The sequence below is a fragment of the Anser anser genome (assembly GCF_964211835.1).
Source record: "Anser anser genome assembly, chromosome: 19".
Taxonomy (NCBI): Eukaryota; Metazoa; Chordata; class Aves; order Anseriformes; family Anatidae; genus Anser; species Anser anser.
The window spans coordinates 7,811,645-7,832,169 of record NC_139740.1 but is presented as its reverse complement, the minus strand read 5'-3'; the positions used below and the strand labels follow the sequence as shown (position 1 = coordinate 7,832,169).

At 50.7% G+C, this 20,525-nt stretch overlaps 2 protein-coding genes across 5 annotated transcripts; both read right to left on the bottom strand.

Moving 5' to 3' along the window:
* Positions 1-1,770: 1,770 nt before the first annotated feature.
* WBP2 (WW domain binding protein 2) lies at positions 1,771-9,291 on the bottom strand. 4 transcript variants are annotated; one of them, XM_083805570.1, is made up of 8 exons: positions 9,133-9,291; positions 8,246-8,354; positions 7,555-7,690; positions 5,855-5,947; positions 5,439-5,555; positions 5,097-5,219; positions 3,692-3,768; positions 1,771-3,407 (listed from the first exon to the last, which is right to left on the bottom strand). In XM_083805570.1, the coding sequence occupies exons 1-8, from the start codon at positions 9,189-9,191 to the stop codon at positions 3,354-3,356; spliced, it is 768 nt and encodes a 255-aa protein (XP_083661696.1). In that variant the 5' UTR covers positions 9,192-9,291; the 3' UTR covers positions 1,771-3,353. The 4 variants fall into 4 exon arrangements, with proteins under 4 accessions (XP_083661696.1, XP_083661697.1, XP_083661699.1 ...); XM_083805571.1 differs by lacking the exon at positions 9,133-9,291 and adding an exon at positions 8,692-9,003; XM_083805573.1 differs by lacking the exon at positions 9,133-9,291 and adding an exon at positions 8,648-8,908.
* A 2,105-nt stretch (positions 9,292-11,396) lies between these two features.
* Positions 11,397-20,258, bottom strand: TRIM47 (tripartite motif containing 47). Its single transcript, XM_083805551.1, has 6 exons — positions 19,343-20,258; positions 17,763-17,858; positions 17,442-17,672; positions 16,712-16,907; positions 15,997-16,071; positions 11,397-15,008 (listed from the first exon to the last, which is right to left on the bottom strand). Exons 1-6 carry the CDS (start codon positions 20,156-20,158, stop codon positions 14,383-14,385), a joined length of 2,040 nt encoding a protein of 679 aa, XP_083661677.1. The 5' UTR covers positions 20,159-20,258; the 3' UTR covers positions 11,397-14,382.
* Positions 20,259-20,525: the final 267 nt, after the last annotated feature.

Below are 20,525 nucleotides of genomic sequence, written 5' to 3'. Positions count from 1 at the left end.
CTGCCCCTGTACATGGGCAGCGGGACCAGGCGATCCTTTGACCCTCTCTAAGCCGTCTACAAAGCTGAGCACCGCTCACTCTTCCCATCAGGGAGCTACCAGTGAGTGCCAAATACCCAAGACAAATCTGGGTTATCAGGTTTTTATGAGCAAGGCAGAGATTCTCACCGGCATCTAGCTGGCCAAAACCTGCACCCTCCTAAATTGTGCAGCTCCACTCAACCTAATACTAGCACAAGCCTTACTGCGTGACGAGCCTGGCCTTTTGGCCCCACAGCTTCAGCAGCACCAAAACTTGCTTCAATCCTCACCATCTTGCTCCAAATGTACCAAGAAAACCATGATCAATCTTATTTTTGACTTGCTCCATCTCTCCTCCCCATAGACTATGCCAAGGTTTAGCATTCACTGACAAACCACTGATTTAGTTCACTAACATCCGTGTTAAGGAGACGAATATTTTATTTCTTCTAGCCTGACTCACCCACTCATTTATTTATTTTTAAAGGCAGCAAACATCCTGGTCTCTCTGCAGATCTTACCACTTGCCTGCCCTGGTTGAAAAGACACTGTTTGAACCAAGGAGCCAAGTTCTCATCCAAACAAGTAGCTAAATGTTTCTTCTCTCAAGCAGATTTGGTTGTGGAAGGATACTAAAAATAATTAAACAAATAAAACCACTCGTGTTTGTGCTGATTGCTTGCATAAGAGCTGTACTCTAAGTGGTGCTGGGCTAGAGACCTGGAGACTTTGTACAAACTGTTTTCTAGGAATATCTGTCTGGGAGTAGAGTGTAAGTGGGACAGATATTTTGAAACAGAGTGGGAGCCCTGGAGTACAGAGTGGTTTGACAGAACCACAGCAGCAGCTTCCTGCAGCGTCTTACAGTTGGACTGATAATTATTCAAGAAGTCTAAAATTGAAGTAATTTAATTCCCAAAACAGGATTTATTGCATTCTCCCTGGGCTGTAACATCTGTCTTAATATCTGTCTTAGTGCTTTCCTTCTCCACCCACCTCTTGCTACGGAAAACAAACCCAAGTACATCAGCCAGCCTAAAACAGTTACAACTTAGTAAAACAGTTATGTGGGAGGACAAATACGATGTAGAAGAACAGAATTTGGAAGATGTCCACACCAGCTGTTCCAGGAACTTTGAGGTGGCTACTTACAGCTCAGAAAAGGAACAAAGCCAAGCAAGGTTTGGCTCCTGGTTTTCCAGGGAGAAGAGCTACTAGGTAAGGTAGAACCACACCACCTTAGAGTTCAGACCTAGCTGAATACAGCTGTCAGACATCTCAGAACACTAAAAAAAAAAAAAAAATTTAAAAATGGGTAATATCAGGGATTGCTGTCTGGTAATTAGAGGTAGATTTTAGAGGCACTAAGTTTTTGCTGTCTACTAACTCTACTTTGTTCCTCAATGACTACTTTCAGCAATAGATTGCAAAGGATTACAAGGACAACTAGTCTGGAAAAAACAACCATCTTGGTAAAACGTTGAGCAGCTGTGTCACCAATTTACAACAGGATCCGGGAAATGAGCATTTGTAAAGATTTAACACCTGATTATCATTTCACAAAATAAGCCCAATTCAAGAGAAATCAAGTGACTAATGCCACCAATGACGAGCCAAGGCAAGAAGAAAATCCCTCTGTACCAAGCAATTTTGCTGTTGTTTAAATTCCCTCTGCCCCCATCCAAAGCTACTAAGTCGCTGTCAACTTTGCCCATTGAGACACACACACACACAAATGCACAACACCAATTTTTGAGCTGATTTCTCTTTATTTCACAGTCTCAGCAAAACAAATCTGCATTCAAAAGTCATTTCACATTAATATATTAATCAAACATTTTCAAAATAAATATATATTTTTTAAAATAACCATTTCTTTACATCACTGCAGTAGCAATTCTAGAAAAGTCAGTGCACAGAGAGTAGCAATTCCATTAATCACCTAGACTCAAATGAAAAGAAAACAAGAGGTGGACCATTTTTCTCTCCAAGCAGGCTGCATGCAGTAAGTCTCAGCAGTTCCCTAGCATATGATCTTTCTTCACACTTGCTGGGACGGATCTTCTCTCTCTCACAGACACTGTCACAAGTCAGTAAAATCTGATTTGTGCAAAGCTTTGTACAACGCGGTTTCACAACCTGGTTACTGCCCATTCCTGCAGAGGTTCTGAGCACTACAGTCATTGCTAATGAGATCAAAGAATCAATGTCACGGAAGGAAAATGCTTGAACCCTCAGTCCAGGGAGCTGACATTCCAGTTACTGAGAAGTGAACTCACAGCTGATCCAGGAACACTAACAGCATTAAACAACATTCAACTGCCCAGCTCAGTTATACCCAACAACTCATTCCACCTTTTTGCATATTCTCTCAAGTGCTTCCAGGGCAGAAGCAACTATTTTCTCCCTATTACCTATTAATTCACCAGTTAAACCACAGGATTAAGATGCTTCACTGGCCAAAAGGTGTAATTTGTGTTACAGCAGAGGAAAAAAAAGTGCATTAATGACTATAAAGACAATATCCAGGACTTAGTGATCTCAAGCCCACACATCTAACTGGCAAAAAGAGACAACAGAAAATTAGTGTTCCCATATGATCTGTAACTAGTTAGATGCTACTAATCAGCCAAGGGCAGTAGGGGCAGTACATTTTCTTAAAAAAAAGGAAACTTGTCAGTATCACCATAGTGCACAGCAGGAAAACTTGGAGGGCTATCAGATTGCTTGTCACGATGGTTAGGAACAACTTATTTGAAAAAAAATTAATAGATATCTGCTAAATTTAATAGATATCTATTTCCTCTGAGATTCCAAAGGTTCCTTTTGAAGCCCTTTCTCGGTAGGGGAGGGAAAAGCTGGATGCGACTCTCTGGGTTGAGAGGGATACCCAGAGACATCCCTGTGTCCAGAGATACTCCTGGCAGTACACCAAGGTAAAGTCAAGACCCCCCCAACAGCCTTGTTTCTACGTTATGAGCTTGTTAATTATGAGTCTGGAGCAGTTGCTTACTCTAAAGAGGTACAATTTAAGTATGAAAGGAAACAGACATAAAGGAAACTATCACAGACGAAGAAAACCTCCAGTTCTAGGGATGGCGTGCACAGGAAGAAGGGAATACTGTGGTAGGACGGCAAACCCTCAGAGCTCTACGAGGTACCAAGGCTGTTGAATTCTCTCCCCTTGCTCTGCACGTATCTACCACTAAAGTCCAGGAAAGCCATGTGCCTTGAGGTAAGACTCTACTCGTCAATGTTATGGGCCATGCCCCAAGATTCAGCCAAAATGGGAAGTAAGAAAGCGATGAGTTGTGGAGAAGTTCTGTGGTAGCTTATTGGTTTTTCTTATCCTCTGGTGGGAAGTACGGAGGAGGGGGTGGCTGGTCCTGAAGTAAAGACAGTAAAAGAACATCAATTCATTGCTAAGGAAAACAAAACAAAACAAAACAATCGATTCAGACAAACTTTTTTTTCTCAGTGACACAGCAAACACAACACGGTACTTTTGAACCTTTGCTACTTGTACATGATTCTGACTCTTACGAACAGAAAACCCTTCCAGAAACTCCATTTTAGCACAGACCAGTTTCCTTGATGGAAACATGGACTAGTTTTGCAGACAACAAACACTCAAACTGATTAAAAAAAAAAAAAAGATAGAGGAACTTACCGTGGGCATATAGACGTTATGTGGGTTGACTGGGTTGTAGTAAGCACTGGCAGCAGCTTCAGCAGCTTTCGCTTCAGCTGTCACAGAAACAGAAGTTACAGATTTGGTGACATACAGAGAAATTTTATCATCAAAATTCCAGTCTTGGCCATTAACTGTTACAAAACATTATCTTACCAACCCTCAGGTTCCAAAATAGCTACAACATAAACACAACAACCAAACATTAACTCTTCTAAATAGCAAAGATTCAGCTGCCACAGGACTGTCAAATGAGAGGAGAAACAGACCAAGACTTAGTTTGAAAATGTCACCTGGAAGTTGCTTGTTAGCCCACATATAAACACTAACAGCTGTTTTGCCTGAATACAGACAATAACCCTGAAAAAGGTAGTCAACCAACCATCCTTCTTGGGAGTGAAAATACAAAACAAAAATCAGCACAAGTTTATAGCAGCTCAGAGGATTTACTTAGTAGGAGGTAATTTAGGAAGACAATCCAGATCTTTTATTTCTGCGGAATATAAAAGTCCTGTACGCCTTTCTGGATCGGTGCCATCTTCCAAATAATAGTTCAATGATGATTGGTTGTTTATTCAAACCAGAGACAAGTTAAGCTTACTCAGATAAGTGTCCTTATCTATGAGAAGTCTATGGTTCTGTCCAACCACAAAAGCTAATTTCTCATTCTTTCCCACATGCAGACCGTTCAAAATCATGTTCAAAATCACTTTGATAAATCCAAAACGAATAAAAACAAGACTGACTTTTCCCCAGCTCCTTTCCATTATCTGTTCCTCAGTTCCAAATTGTTTAAGCAAAAGCAAACAGGTTAAAGGGAAATGGGAAAACAGGGAGCAGGTATCAGCAAAGACGTATTTGCTAACTAACACAGACAAGAAATGTATTTCAACATCAATTTCTTTTTATTCACCTAACAGAGCAAGATTACCACAACAGGAGAATCACAAGTGTTGGATGGTTTGGTTTTGTTTTTTTTTTTTTTTCTTGTCACAACAAGAACAAATCCAAATGAAAAGTATCTGCTGATGGTGAGAACCAGGCTGGCCTCCACACTGAGCTGGATATACAGGGCTGAAGATTAGGGGGGCTCCCTAAGCCCCCTCTCCTAAACACTTTTAACTTAAGTGGAACTTCTAAGTTGCCTCTCAGTTCCCCAAGAGGTAAGACATGAATTCTCAGTGAGGGTAATAAAGCTATGACTTTTCTGAGCAATAACACTGATGCTCAACAGCCTCAGCCTTTCAAACAATGATTCCTTATACATTTTTGCACAGCTGTTGTCAGGAAGCAACAAGAGAATGTCTGCCCACTTCTCCCAGCAGCCAGTGCTATGGACATCATAAAGCAGCCGTGAGCTAATTCCCCTGAAGATAACTCTTACCTGCGGGAGTGGAAGGCAGATCGGGACCACTGGTGGGGGGTTCCATGGGCCCCGGGTACGGCGGGGGTGGAAGCTGCATGTAACCCATATCTCCACCCCCAACAGGAGGGGGAGGATAAAACTCTGTCAGGAAAGGAGATAACACAGCAAAAGACTTAACTCCTTTGGGTGGGTCACAGCATACACCCAAAAAAAGCCACCGGCAAATACACTGAGAAACAAGTTACACAAGGCATCAGATCCAATGTAAGAGAGAATGTAAAATTAGGATTTCTTTCCCTTTTTTACTTATTCAAACTCTTGCTAACTAGAATCAGCCCCATTCTCAACCCTCAGACTTACCAGGAGGAGGTGGTGGGTATGGATAGCCCCCATTAGCTGCAGGTGGTGCAAAAGCATAGGATCCATTGGGCATATAGGAATAGCCATAAGCTCCATTGGGCACTTCACCTCTGGAGGCTAAAGAAGTACAGATAAATTCACCCCATCAGAACATCAAACCTGCGTAACGTGCAGACCAAGAACTACAACAAACTTAAAGAGTCCCCATCTGAAAAACTTCAACCCTAATAAACCCACTGCTTGTTGCATGTGGAAAAAAAATGTTTTTCTAAAGCAAGTAAGTTGCAGATACAGCCTGACACTCACACGGACTGGAATCCAGCCTGTTCCAAATTAAAACTGCCACTGCTGTAAGATTAAGGCAATGCCTCCCAAAACCACAAAACTAAGTGGCAGAGACCACTAGGCTCCCATACCTTGGGATGCCACTTGCAGCATACGCTGTCCAAACTCGATAGCGCCCCCAGCTGAAAAAGTCATCTTGAACGTGGCAGATCCTTCCCAGCCGCCTGCAGGGAGGGAAGACAGAAATCACAATTAAGGAGAAGCCGTTTTGGTACTATTTAGCTTCTGCACTTTATCTACAGATGTCCTGTACATAATTCTTTAAAGAGCTTATCCCAGATATCCAAGAAAAAGCTGCAGATAAAGCAACAGAATTACCCTATTATCAGAAAATTTCACAAAGGACAGTATTTTCAGGTCAAGAAACACCTGAAGAAAGGATCAATGGGGGAAGACATTCAATAGCTTTCTGAAGTTGTGCCTGTTATCACACTGGCTGCCAACAGACCAAGCTATCAAAAGTGCTGGATTTACTTTAGCTTTGTATAAGATTAGTGCAGAAGACAGGGATTTTGTTAATCCTGTTTGCTAGAAGGCTTTTGCAACCACACCTAACTGTCAGCTATAAATTAGTTTGGGAGTTCAAGTGCCCAGTGAAGCAAAGAGCTTAATGAAAAACACGGACCACATAAATCCATTAAGAGTCCATAGAAAAGATATCAAGTTAGGATAATAAAAAAAATGAATTAGCAACATCTCATATTACAGGCTAAAAGAGAAAAACATGCACAGCCCACAGTCCCAACAATGCATCAAAGCAGTAGCTGTGTCAGTGCTGAAACAGGGACATGTAGATTAAAGAACCTTTTGAGCTAAACCAGACTCTCATGGCTGTTAAAGCAACATCCTTATTAAAGGAGACAGCCTCTGGGGAAAACTCGCAGAGATTTTAGCTGAAGCAGTTCGCCTTTCACACAGTTTACAGTGTTTGTCCTTACTGCTCGGCCTTTCTCTCACGCTGGATGGTCCCGTTTTGCTCTCATACAGAAGCTGTAATGCTGATTTCAGGATAATAGACCGAGGTCTCCTAAGCACTGCACTGTGATTGCAGAGACACAGCTAATAGAATAAGTCAAGCTAGAGATGGAAAAGAGTTTACTGAATCATGCCTTGGTAAAAAGTAGAAGTACAGAAGAGTGATTAAAAAAAAATTTGAAAAAAGTCTACCAGAATCTTCCAAATGAACATAATTATGAAACTACGAAACTGCCCCTTGAAGATCCCCTAATTTCAAGATAGTTCATTCTTTTCCAAACAAGTGTCATTTTACTTCCAAGATGCACTACGGCAGTAACATGTTTTTCCTTGAATTTCACAGGAAACGATGGAGAACAGTGTTCTGGAGATCAGCACCTCAAAACCCACATAGATCCAGAAAGGATCACGCCTGTTTGTCATAGAAGGATCTGGACGCAGAACTAAGAAATAAGCCTAACTGATGAAAGCTAAACGACATCCTCAGTTTTGCCACCGCTGCCTGCTCTCTGCTCTGATGTTTACTCAGTGAGATCACTTGGTTGACTGGACTCAGAATTTTGTACAGAGGGCAGGAATGAGATCAGTTGCAGAACAGATCTGTTCATTGTCACTGTGCAGACAGCAGACAAGGGGAATATTTTTAGCTGCTGGTTTCAAAGAGAGAAACGCATTTTAACAGTACTGTAAGAACCCATGTGGTCAGTATCCAAGTTTAAGTTGCACTGCATACTTATTTCACTACAAACTATACATCCTATATCTTAGTTTAACTGCATATCAGTACCATACGTACCTCCTGCCTCTGCTTTCACTGTACCCTTGATATAATTTGCTCCAAAGACAGGTTGCTTAATTTCACAGTCTTTCAACAAATAAAAGGCCATCCCAAAAGACTGCATAGCATCCTTTCCCTTCGATACAAAGATAACCTAAAAAAAGGAAATAACATTGTAAAGGGTGTTTAAAACAAACAGGAAACGCAGCCCCAATTTATTATCTGAAGAGACTTCTCGATGGACTGAAGCTGCTTCCCACACTTAAAGATCCTTGTCATTTCTGCAAGCCCTAAGCTACACAGAACAGTCACAAGGGTAAACTGAAGCCTCAAGGCAATAAAGCCATCCAGAAAGATTACACTTGCTAAGATAATACTCCTCCCAATTTCTAGAGAACTTGCTGCTCTGCACAGCTATGATTTAGTAGCTGAACTGTTGCTTTCAGCATTTCCAGACCACTGCTAATTTCCAATCTTGAAGCTGCCTAATGGACTAAACAGCTGCTTGTACAAGAAGTAATCAGATTTATTATCTTTTGACGGATAGACAGTATACGCAATGTATTCATAATGCTCCCCAGAGGGAGAGGATGAGCCATACTTCAAGGAGTAGTAGATTATCCTGACTTTCATGCACTGAGAGCATTTAAATACAGAATCATGAAGAACATTTATCTCCTTATGCAAGATAAAGCCTTTTATTACTTACTCTGTAGGGAGTCAAGAAAACACTCCCTTTCTTGGTCCCTTTGAAGGCATCTGGCATAGGTTCGATATCACTGAAGGTAATTTCTACGTGGTCATAGGTCATCAAAACGCTGCAAACAAGACGGGAGAAGAGACGTGGTGTTACAGTTTAGGCAGAAGTGCAAAATGCACACCGCTTACTGACCTACCATAACTGGGTTTAACTTCAGGCCAATGCTCAGCAGACAAAAATCAGCCTGCTGGCAGGATTTTTTTTGTTGTTGGCCGCAGCAACTTCAGTAGTAGCGGCTGCTTGTTCTCAGCCCTGTGCTCCTTCCTCAGCGTGCTGGCACAGCTGCTGCTGCTTGAGCAGCCAGGCAGCGAATCTAGTCAATTAAACTGATCAAGACCTCAACATAAGTACATTTATTAAGTTACGCCGCGTTTCTGCTGGGCGAGTTCCCTCACCTGGTTCACCACCGCAACAGAGGAAGGACCGCTGAAGCAGGTACTGCCCAGGCTCGGTTACGCAACGAGGCTGCCGGAGGTCCAAGCCATCGCTTGGGCATCTCAGTCACAAAAACGGGGTTGGGAGGAACTCAGTCTTGTCCCTGGCCTTCGGTAGCCGGGGGGGTGCCACCACCCGCGGCACTCGCGGCCTTTTAGCCATGGCCCCACACCTCCTTTTTCCAGCCCCCCCCCCACCCGGCACCTAAAGGGTTAACCCCCCCCACACACACACACAAAATGGCGGGGGGTGCGCGAGCCCCCCCCAGCACCACGTGACCCACGTCGCCCCGCCCCTCTCTCCCCCTCCCCTCCCGTCCCCACCGGACCCCCCGAGGAGGGGCGGAAGGGGGTCGAGGCCGCCCCCCGGGGCCGGAGGGGGGCCGCGGGCCGGCTCCTCACCTCTCGCTGTTGTTGATGATGACGCCGCCGCCCTCCGAGTGGTTCCTGTTCAGCGCCATGGCCGCAGCCGCCGCCGCCGCTTCGCAGCCTCGGGCCCGCTCTGCGCATGCGCGGCTCGCGGAGATGTCGGTGGGATGGGGCCTCCGCCGCGCGCGGGGCATGATGGGAGTTGTAGTCTCCTGGCCACCGACGCCATGTCCTCCCCCCCCCCCCCCCAAAAAAAAGTGAAATAAAATAAAAAATCTGATTTGGGGGACATGGCTCCCGGCCCGGTTACTGAGCGCTGTGAGGGGTGCTTCCACCCTTCTTCTGCCCAGAATCACATCCCGCAGCTTCACTCACCACCTCCATCCTCCCCCACAAAGCCCCCCGGGGCCCACCCGCCACAGCCTCGCCATCTCTGAGGAGATGGGCAGCCCTGTGCAATTAACAACCAGTGTTAATTTACTGAGCCACAGCCAGCTGCTGAGATTGTATTAAATTTTCTGTTTGCTAGACATAACAGGGGGGGTAATCCAAAGAGCTAGTCTCCTTTTCAGGAGGCCTCCTAAACATGTTTACAAACCCATTAATCATTTGATTACACGGCCCTCTGACCATATATAATAAAATTATTTAAGTTATTTGGAGCCTGCCTCATTTGGCAGCAGTCTTCCCAGCTTCCTATTTTAGTCCCTGCCACGCTGCTCACAAGGAAAGCAAGGGGAGTTCGCCCAGCACCCTGACAGCTTTCAAATCTGCTTGTATTTTCTTGTGGTTTGCAAGTCTTTTTTTTGGAAGACATTTCCGGGCCAGCCCACTAGCGGCTGAAATGTTTTTGCTAGCAGGCTATCCAGTTTTGCACGCAAGTTGTTTTGTTTTGTTTTTTTGTATGAAAACCATGCAACCACAAGCAATTTTAATGCTCTTTGGAAGCCTCTCCCAGGGAAAAGCCCATAAGTAAAAGAAATAAAGACAAAATTGGGCTTTCAATGGGTGGTCAGGGCAGAATTCAGGTGTTCAGAATAAAAATCGCACAAATCTGGTGGTACTATGCAAGGTGAGGCTTAGTCCCTTTAATAGCAAATATGCTTGCTTGGTTTCCATCATTCTTTTAATTCAGGCTTGATGCACATTTTGTGTTTCATACACCTGCAAACAGTCTTTTGTTCAATATTGGATGCGCACCATGCTTTGTGTTCCTAATATTACCCCTTTATACTCACAAGGGTTACTCTGGAAGGACTGAACGGTCACCCTACAAAACAGGACCCCTTCTGCCTGGAGGAAATCTGGATACAGGAAAGTATCTGTGGTGTTGGCATAGCTTTAGGTTGGGTATAATCTGCTGCTCCAGGTGAGCAAGCAGGAGTTAGCTCTTAAAAAAAAAATTGCATAATTTCATTAAAAGGGCTCCTCATATTATAATGCACGAATATATATTAAGAACATACATTATCCAAAATTTTATCGTTTTACATGGATTTGAGCTTTTCCCTGCGGTGCTTGCAGCCCAGCCCCCTCCAGCTCTTTCTGGGAATCAGCTGGGGTAGGGGGAAAATGAGAAACGCTACACAATAGAAACCAGATTTAAATAAATGCAGTGACATAATCTGCACAGTTCCTGGCAAGAAAAGCACAAGTTTGTGCTTTACGTATCCGCTTTTTCAATAAGTTGTAAGTTTCCCTTTTAAGAAATGGTTATAACAAACAGCCTTGATTCCTCTCCTATTAAAGTCAGTAGCAGACATTCACACAGCTTCCACCACAGCTCCCAGCTGAAGCACTGCCACCTCTCATGAACTAATACTTGCCCAGTGATGTTCTTCTCATAGCTCCAGCTGACATTTGGTATTAAGAAACTCAGCCTTCATTTTAAAAAAAGTGCTGGCATGCATGGGAAGCTCTAAACCTCCTTGTTACATGGAAAACCTTGGAAATTTATACTCAGATTAAAACACCAAGGAAAAAATGCCTAACCTGTTCCTTTCAACTTTGTTATTTCTAAGTCGAGGACAGAGGTATAAAAGAGGCAAGGAGGGACTTGAGACATCCATTGTTTTGAGCTGCCCAGAACTGACAATATTGCTGTTGGATTCCAGGATTCTTCCGCTCCTTTTGTACTCGAGCAATAAAAATGTGTATTTGGCACAAACCCCTCAGACGCTCTTGGAAAATAAAATCTCTGCTATTTTATGCCAGATGTACAGGACACGGAAAATATAAACAGGGGATAATAGGACAACTTCAGTGGTTTGGTATTTAAAGGAGAGACAACCCAGAGCTATGTTTGTGTAACATTTAATGGCAAATCATAGTCTCCACCAACATTATATTATTCTGTTACAGTTTCTTCACACACTGTAAAAGACTCTACAGTAACTGTATATTTAAAAATCCTAATTAAAAAGAGGAACACTCTGTGACAGCAAAAATAACTCAAGGGAGCATGGAAAGGCTGTTTAAATTGCAAAGTGCTATCTATCTAAACTCACCACATGCTGTGTTTATCCTTTCATTTACAGCAAAAAAAAAAAAAAACAGAAATCCAAGGCTGGTATAGTGCACATTTCCTAATCATTCCAGTTTACACCCCAAATTATTGGCAACACAGAGCAAACCCTGGTCCAACACCCTGAAGGGATTGCCCTCATCTTAAATCGGTCAGAATTTGCTTTATGCCCTAACCCGCCAGGATTTATAGCACTTCCAACCAGGATAAAAAACAGCAGCAGGAAGGAGAGGGTTTGATAACACTTTCCAAACACACTGCATCTACAGGAGCTCTCCAAACCCTCTGGAAAGCTGCACATCAGCACCCCAGCTATGGGGGCAGACAGGAATCGAGCGACTCGCCCCCACTGCAGACAGCAGTGGCACCAGCAAAAGCAGAGCCCAGGCTCCTGACGCGTCCTCCTGCGGCTGCAGGGATGGAAAGGGAGAAGTGTGGGATCCCTGCAAGCCATCTCAAACCCTCAAGGAGCAGAGGCTCACGTCTTTGCGTTGGGCAACGCAGGGAAGGAAGGGATTGCGGCTCAAGCGCGCCGTTCCCCCAGGGAGCTATCAACCCGCCCACGGCCAAATGAAATGGGGCAAAGGCCCAGATCCACTGTATTTACTCTGGCAAAACTCCTCACTGCAAACAGTGGGAGTTTTGCCTGAATAAATGACATTTGGGGCCCAGACCAAGCCAAGACACCAGCCCATATGCAAGATCTCTTCCCGCCGGCGTGCAGCACAGATCAAGGTTACCTTCCTCTTCCTCCCAGCACATCACCAAGCACAGGCTGCTGCACGTCTCCAGCCTTCTTATCTGGCAAGGCATTTCTGATACTAAATGCTCTCCGCTGCTAACAAAACAGCACCGATGCCTGTGCTGTGTCACCGCTGACACCTCGTGCAAAGGCTGTTTTGCAGGAGGGAAACTGGCGCGAGCACAACAAAGTGTTTTCGAGGTAGGAGCTCAGGACATGGGGAGTGAATTCCCATCTGGGCAGCATTCCCGCTGGCCATGATGATTTCATCCTGAGAAGGGGAAATCAGGAAATTCCCTTCATTCAAGGGAAGACCTACACCCCGCTTCCCACCGCCTGCAGCATTTCAGGAGGAGCGGAGAAGGAGCAGTTTCAGGCACATCCCAGTGGTCCCCTCTGTGCATCAGTGCTCCAGCCCTGCCCTGGGGACGGGGAGGCTGCATTCGGAGCCCTCAGCCCCGCATTTGAGAGCTGACAGCAGTGGCTGTTTGCTGGGACCTCTGCCCATGCCAGTGGGAGCTGGCAGCATGGGTAAAGGAGCTCTTCAAGCCTCACTGGTTAGGTAAATGTGGCTAGAACTTCAAACCTCTTGGCTTTGTGGCTGCCTTTTTTTCCCCCCACGTTCACTTTTTTTCCCTGTCTCCCTCTGAATATACCACTATCATTTCCAGCTTATCCTTTGGGGAATACATATATATATTTATTGTATATTTAGCTATGTGGGACATTTTCCATCCTTGCTGACTGTTGGTGCGTCATCACTGACTCATTCACGCCAGCAAAGAATCTGGCCCAATAGATTTTCTCTCTAGGTATATATTACACAGCATTACGATTCTGTAAAGCAGGCTTCAAGAGGTAGGTAGCCAACTAATCCCAGAAAAAATAAACTTGGACGAAGGCAGGGCGGGCTGAGACAGGAGCCGCACTGTGCCGCCTCTGTAACGTCTTCAGGGCAGAGCTGGAAAAGCTCCTTTAGGACACACAAATGGGCATTTTGCCTCTCAGCCTGAAGTTACCACCTTTCCCAGAAGGGACACTGGCTTGAGAGTAGTTTTTGTTAATTGTTACTTGTTCCCAGAGCTTAAAGTGTCACTTAATAACTAACTTTACCTTTTGTTGATGCAGTCACTCACAGCTCTCCCTAAGACACGCCGTTTGCCCCTGGGAATACTCACAGCACCTCTTTGTTGCTTGAAAAGCTCTCTAAGCTATGGGGTACATTTGCAGCTCAAGTGTGCCCAGGGTACTTGAAGAACTGGGAGTTCAACAGTGTTAAAATCCCCTAAAATAGCAGGGTCATCAAAAAAGGGAGGGGAAATTTGACTGTAAGGCTTCTGAAAGCAGTTCCCCAAGAACGCGTTTACTGAAAGCACATCCTCAAAACTGATCTGCGCTGCTCACTTTGTTTCTCAAGGCAGGAACTGTGCTGGCATTTCTCCCCTTTCCCAGCCGGGATGTTTGGCCGTGGTAGGGAATAGCCCGGGGCTCCAGCACATGCAGGACCGCAGCTTTTCCACAGCATCCCAAACACGGGGGAAGGCAGAGATCTTCGCTTCCCATTTGTGGCACTAATCAGTGTCAAGCCCCACGGGGAGAGGCTTTGGGGTTCGCCCCATCCACGCCGGGCTTGCTGCTGCAAAGGCACTTCAGGAAGCAGCATGCGGGCGGTGCTGAGCCCACGCTACGAAAAGCGGCGGCGACACACAAGGCACAAAGCAGGGACCCACACGAGTCGCCGGGCGGCACGAGCAGGTAGGGAGGAGAGGGAGCGGGCAGCCCAGCACCCCAGCATGGCCTGGTGATGGGATTTGGTCGGTCAGGCTGATGGTTCCACTTGGAGATCTCGAAGGTGTTTCCCAACCTAGGTGGCTTGATTCTGCGATGCAGCGGCACTTCTGAGCAAGGTGCCGCACCAAGAGAGGACCATCGCGACCCCGGACATACAAAGAGGGACGTGATGGCGGTGGCCTGCTGCAGGAGAGACCCTCCAGGGCCTTCCCGTCCCTCGGGGAAGTTACCGGCGCTTGAGCACCGAAACGCAATCTTTCTTCAGTGGCCCAATCTGCAGGTGGGCATCGACACTCTCCAGGAAGAAGGCCGGTTTCAGCCTGAACGAGAACAGAGAGGTGAAGTAGCTGTTGATCTTGTTCTGGAAGAGGTCTAACTGAATCTTCCTTAAAGGGGAGGCCTTGAGCTGCTGCAGGCATGTCATCTTGGAGTCCTTGACTCCATAGAAGGTCAGGGCCTTCTCCGAATACTCCAGGAAGACCCCGATCGTGTGGAAAAACGGCTGCTGGATGACAGACTCAACGCCACAAAACCAGGCCACGTAGTTCTGTCCGTTCCACTGCAGGCAGCAGGACTTCTCGTTGCGCCCCAGGCGGCAGCGGTTGTAGGCTTCCCGGGGGTTGAAGTCCTCGGTGACGACACCGATGCTCACCCAGCCGTCGATGAGCTCCACCTCCCAGTAGTAGTTGCCCCGGTTCATGAGGTTCACGCCCAGCACTTGCTCGCAGTTGATAAAGCGGATCGGGCTCTCCGGGTAGGGGATGGGGCAAAGCACCCGCTTGGCTCCCTTGGTGCTGAATAGCTGGATGAACTTGTCGGCCGTGTCACTGTCCAGGTCAATGATGAAGGCAACTGTGCAGGGGAGGAAGAAGACACGAGGATGATGAGGGAGGAAATCCCCCCAGCCCTCCCTGCTCTGATCCCCTGCTCCAGCGTTCAGCAATTCCCCTGCTCCTTTCCGACCCCAAGCAGCTCAGTTTCTGCAGCATCCTTAAGCCACCACCCTGTCCTCTTGCTTTTAAATCCCATGGCTGATTTCAGATGATGAGGATAAGGGGCTCAAAACTGTGGCATTCCCATACCCAGGGTGAATACAGGTTACCGGTCAGAGGAGAGAGCAGATGGGCTGCAAAACAAGCTCAACCATGTTATCAGACATCAGAGAATCCACCTGACAGACTGGTGATAGGAACATCCCACGTGAAAGCAGGCTTCAGGCAGCCAGAAGAGCTTTGTCTCCCTTCCTCACCTGCCCCAGTGAGGCTCTCCGATCTCCTGCCCTGTTCCAGACCTTCCTCTTCCTCGCCCCACCGTGGCCCGCTCACCCAGCGCCTCACCAGAGCACCCCCGGGCTGCGGCCAGTTTACCACCACCAGCTTCTTCAATTCACACGACTCTCCCATGTGCTCCTTCCACCAAACCTTCCCTGCCTCGCCGCAACTCCCTGCACAGCCCCCGAATCACCCCTCCGTGCCACGCACTTGCCGCCGACCTGCATCCCACCACTGCCCTGTGGCAAACAAGGCAGACGCACAAAACCCTGATCTAATTTAACCAAGGATCCAATTCGCGCAGGGCTGGAAGGCAGCCGAAATTACACGCCTACAGCCCCCCTGGCAGCTGCTCCGGCAGAACCGCAGGCTAGGGAAAAAAACACCTAAACGGATTAGGGCCATCGTCAGGAAAGCGAGGAGACTTCCCCGTTAGCTGAGCAATATTTCCTCTGGCGCACGGCAGCAGGACCAGCGCCTGCCGGGCGAGCGGGATGGAGCCGGCGGGGAGAGGAGAGAGGGGAGATGGGCCATGGCAACAAGTGTCAAAGCAAAAGGCTGTCACTTACATTTCAGGAAGTAATCGCGGCTCTCCAGGCAGGCGGAATTGTTCGGCTTGTCTGGAAACCGTGACTCGGTCATCGCTGAAAAAAAAATAAAAGGGATAGAAGGGTTTGCCACCAGTAAAAGTGCTGCCACCGCCAAGGGTGTTACCGAAGCATCACCCTGAGCTGTGGCTGTGTCTCCAACTCTCCCCGCACAACCCTGCAGGATCGGGAAAGGAAAGAGGCCACTTTTTCCACCCCAGGGGGACAAACGGGGCAAGGAACCGGCTGTGATTCCCACAGGAAAACGAGGGACAGGAGGGAGCTCAGCCTGGATGGGAGCGCAGCCAGGGAGAGTCCCCAGCCTCCAGCCAGGGCGGCTTCCCACCCCGGGCAGCCCTGGGAGACCGCAGCCTGCCTGATGAGGGGATTGCCTGTCCCAGAAGAAACGGTCCCCTTTCACGGGAGGCCACTTTGGCCACTCGCCCCCTCCCGCAGGGCCCTGCCTAACTCCCAGGCTGTTTGTTGCCTCTCAAGTCTCTGGTCTCCGTGGAAAAATTCATAAAACCTCAAGGAGGAGGCGTTAGCACAGACAGCGATTGTGCAACCGTGCCTGAGAGAGGGGCCAGCGCTACCAGGAGCCCCCGAGCCCGCAGGCATCTCCCGTCCACGCGGGGAAGACACACGTTTGGGTGCCCTGCACAGCACCCATGGGCAGAGGGGCCGGGGGGGCACAAACCTTCCCCCATCTCCTGGGGATTCAGCCCATCGGCGCCTTTCCCCTGCAAGCGGTCCCACTGCTTTTTGCAGACAGCCGACAGCATGTCCTTCACGGCGCACACGGCCTGGGTGCATTTGGTGAAGTTGAGCTCGTTCTGGAAGCTCGGAGCCGGAGAGAGGTTGTCTTCCATGGCTATTTTTAAGGCTTGAAACTCCTGAGCCAAAAAGACAGAATTTCAGGAGGTTTCAAACACGCCGAAGTTGCCTCTTGTTCCGCAACCCCACCCTGCCCCGGAGGATTTGGGAACTGGCAGCTCGCAGGACTTGGCCCAAAATCAGGCTTGCAGAAGGGAGGAGAGCCTGGCCACGTGTTTCTGGCGCCTTCTCTTCACTCCCTTTCAAAGCTGGGCTCCGACCGTGCCCGTCTCCTCCCCAAAAGGTCTCTGCTGGCCAGGGTGGGTGCAGGATGGGGCAGTGGGGCACCCCAACCTCTGCCTCTGCGACCCCACACCTAGGTACTGAGCCTGGCCAACGCATCAGCTTCTCCTAAGTCCTGGAGAAGGAGGGAGGTGGTGGAGAAAAAAGCTTTGGCAGCGTGGTCCTGCAGCAGCAGGATGCTGCAAACAGGGCGGAGACCCTGCAGCCTCCCATCTCGGGGCTGCCTGCACCCAGCTCCACAAGAAACGAAACCAAAACCAAAAGACAGCGTCTCCAGCTCCTTCCCCTCACCACCAACCCCCCCAAGGCACCTGGAGGAAGTAGATGGTGTCCTTGCTGGGGACGTTCTGCAGGTTTTGCTTGCACTGGGCCAGCTTGGCTCGCCTCTCCTCCTTCCAGCGGAGGTCGAGCTCGGCCTCCCCCAGCATGGAGCGCTCCCCGTCCTCGATGAAACCGGCCACCTCCTTCTGGAAGGTCGCCAGGACCTCGGAGGCTTCTGCAAAGAGCTTCTCGACCCGCTCCTTCTCCTTCGTGGCGACACCCTGAGCACGGGGAGAGATGGGTCAGTGTCACAAGGAGCGGGAGGGGAGCACCCTGCTCCCCTGCTGACGGAGCGGGGCCATGGCGGTCACCTTAATGAGCTCCACCATCTTCTTGGTCTGCGTAATGGTGACGGCCAGCTCCTCCAGCTCGTTCTCCACATTGCTGAGGAATTTGGCTTGCTGGGCCTGCGGGCACAAAGGGTGAGTGCTGAGCTCTGCGCCCTGCTCAGAGCCCAGCAATAAACCCTGCCAATCCACAGCCCACACGACTTTGCTTTTGGGCTTCAGGTGAAGGGTGCAAGGAGATCACGAGTTATTTTCCCCACTTCCTCCCTCTGGAACCCTCTGAACCCATCCAACCTGCAAATCTCTCTTCTCGCTTGATTACTTCTAGCAAAACTAGAAGAGCAACCGGGCTGCAAAGTGCAGTGCCCACCTCCGTGCTCCCCGCTGCCCTCTCAGCTTGGAACAACAAACCAGGAATTTGAAAGCAAAATTGTGCTCATTCTCAGGCAGCGATTGCAGCGAGCACCAATAAGCTGCATGGCCAAGGCTGTAAAAAGCCACCTGGGACTGGTGCAGAAACCAACGGGCAGTCACGGAGCACTGTGGCCGCTGGAAATTTCTTATAAAAGCAAAGCAAAACAGCTCAGGAGCACAGGGTGCTGTTTTGCTGCAAAGGAAGCACCGTCCGAACACGACGTTTCCTGGCAGGCTATTGTTAGCACCAGCCCGTTGCCCATCACGGGGACAGGTCCCCTGGGTGCCAGCACAGCATCGCACCCTTCGCTGGGGTCGGTTCCCCGCCAGAGCTCGGTCCCTGCAGCACCCATGCCCAGAGAGCTGGGGCAGACGCTCTCCCTGTCCCTCCTTCCCACCCCGCAGACAGTGGCAATGCTGAGCAGCGCCTGTCTCGGTCCAGCAGCTCCTCGGAGCTGGGATCATGCGTGCTTTCTATTTTAAGGCCCCTATGACTAATCAGAAGGGTTTCCCCGCAGCCCCAAGAGCCCACGAAGGAGCAGGAGCCGGCTCGGGGCTGCCGCTGGGCACCTGCGCCCCAGGCACACGCCTGGGATGAGCAAACCCCCCCCCCGAGGTCCCCGACGCCGCCACACCGCCAGCTCCATCACCCTGCGCCCTGCAGAGGCCCCATGCTGGGAGCCCCGGGGGTGTTCGCGGGGTGCGAATCTGGGAGGTGACTCAGCCGCATCTGGGAATGGGAGTGACGGAAAAAAACCCCGCTGCCAAAAGGCGCAGCACAAAGGGCTCATGGAGCGGGAGCAGCGGCCGGGCAGGGAGCCAGCGCGCGGAGCAAAACCTCCTTGACGGAGCTGTGGGAACGAGACGGAGAGGGCGGGCACCCCATTGGGGCGGCGGGGCTGGGGAGATCCCACGTGCCCGTGTCCCCCATCCCCAAACCCAACGGGACAACGGGAGCGGTCCGCCCACCCCACATCCCACGGGGCACCCCAGCGGCACGCACCCCGCACCAGGACAGGGCTCCCCGTGGGGAACAGGGTTCAACACCCACCCCGCGCATGGCACCCCACCGCGATCCCATCGCCACCACGCCCACAGCACCGACGCCCACCCCTCGCCGTGCACCCAGCGCCCACCCTCGCCCCGTTACATCCCCCCGCACCCCCCCCCTCCCCCAGCCCCCCACGCACCTCCTTGAGCTCCCGCTCCCGCTCGAGGGGCACCACGTCGTGGGCTCGGTGCTCGTGGGCGCGGCAGCGGGGGCACACGCACGTTTGCTCGGCTCGGCAGAAGCCGTCGAAGGGCTGCAGGTGGCGGGGGCACAGCCCTTCTTCCAGCCGCCGGAGGGGTGCGACCAGGCGGTGGGATCGGAAAGCGGGGGCTCGCCGGTGGGGCTCCAGGTGCGCCCCGCAGAAGGACGCCAGGCACACCAGGCACGACCGAGCCGCCGCCGCCCGAGCCCCCTCGGGGCACACGTCGCACAAAACCCCCTGCTCCCCTTCCTCCTCGCCCTCCTCTTCCTCTTTTTTCTCCTCTTTCTCCTCTCCCCTCTCCGGCCGCTCCTCCTCGGCTCCCGGCGCCATCAGCGGGCTGGGGGAGGTCGGAGGGGGGGAGCCGGCTCCGGGAGGGCTCGGGCCGGCCTCGACGGGGGAGGTCGCGGGGCAGGCAGCCCCCAGCAGCGGCAGGACCTCGCACAGGGCTCGGTTCTTACGGAGCCGCAGAGCCGCCGGGAAGGGCTCCTGGCACAGCGGGCAGCGAGCAGCCGCCGCCCCGCCCGCCGCCGCCCCGCCGCCGTCGGGGGGGCCCGTCCTCCCCCGGAGCTTCCCCAGGCAACCCTGGCAGAAATTGTGCCCGCACGGCACCGTCACCGGGTCCTTCAGGATGTCCAAGCAGATCGGGCAACCGAAGGGACCGTCGGGCAAACCCGGCACGGCCAGCGCTAGCCTCAACGCCGCCGAGGTGGCGGCGGAGGGCACCGGCCGGCTGCTCCCGGCGGCGGCCTCCATCCCTGCTCGCCCCCGCGGCCCCAACGGCCCCGCCGGCGGCTGCGGGGCGGGAGGGAACCGAGCTCCGCCCGCCCGCTCCGCCTCCTGCCCGCCGGCGGGGAGCCCCGGCCCCCGCGGCTTTTGGCTCCTCCGAGCGCCGCTGCGCACCCCGGGGCCGGGCGGGGGTACCGGGAACCCCCCCCCCCCCCCCCCCCCCCCCGGGCAGCGGCCGTGTCCCCGGGGATGGAAAGGGTGCCCGGTGTGCTGCTCCTCGGGGCCGCTGAGGGGCTGGGAGGGAGCTGGAGGGGATGGGGTGGGGTGGGGATGGGGATAGGGTGGGCATGGGGATGGGGATGGGATGGGATGGGGATGGGACAGGGATAGGGAA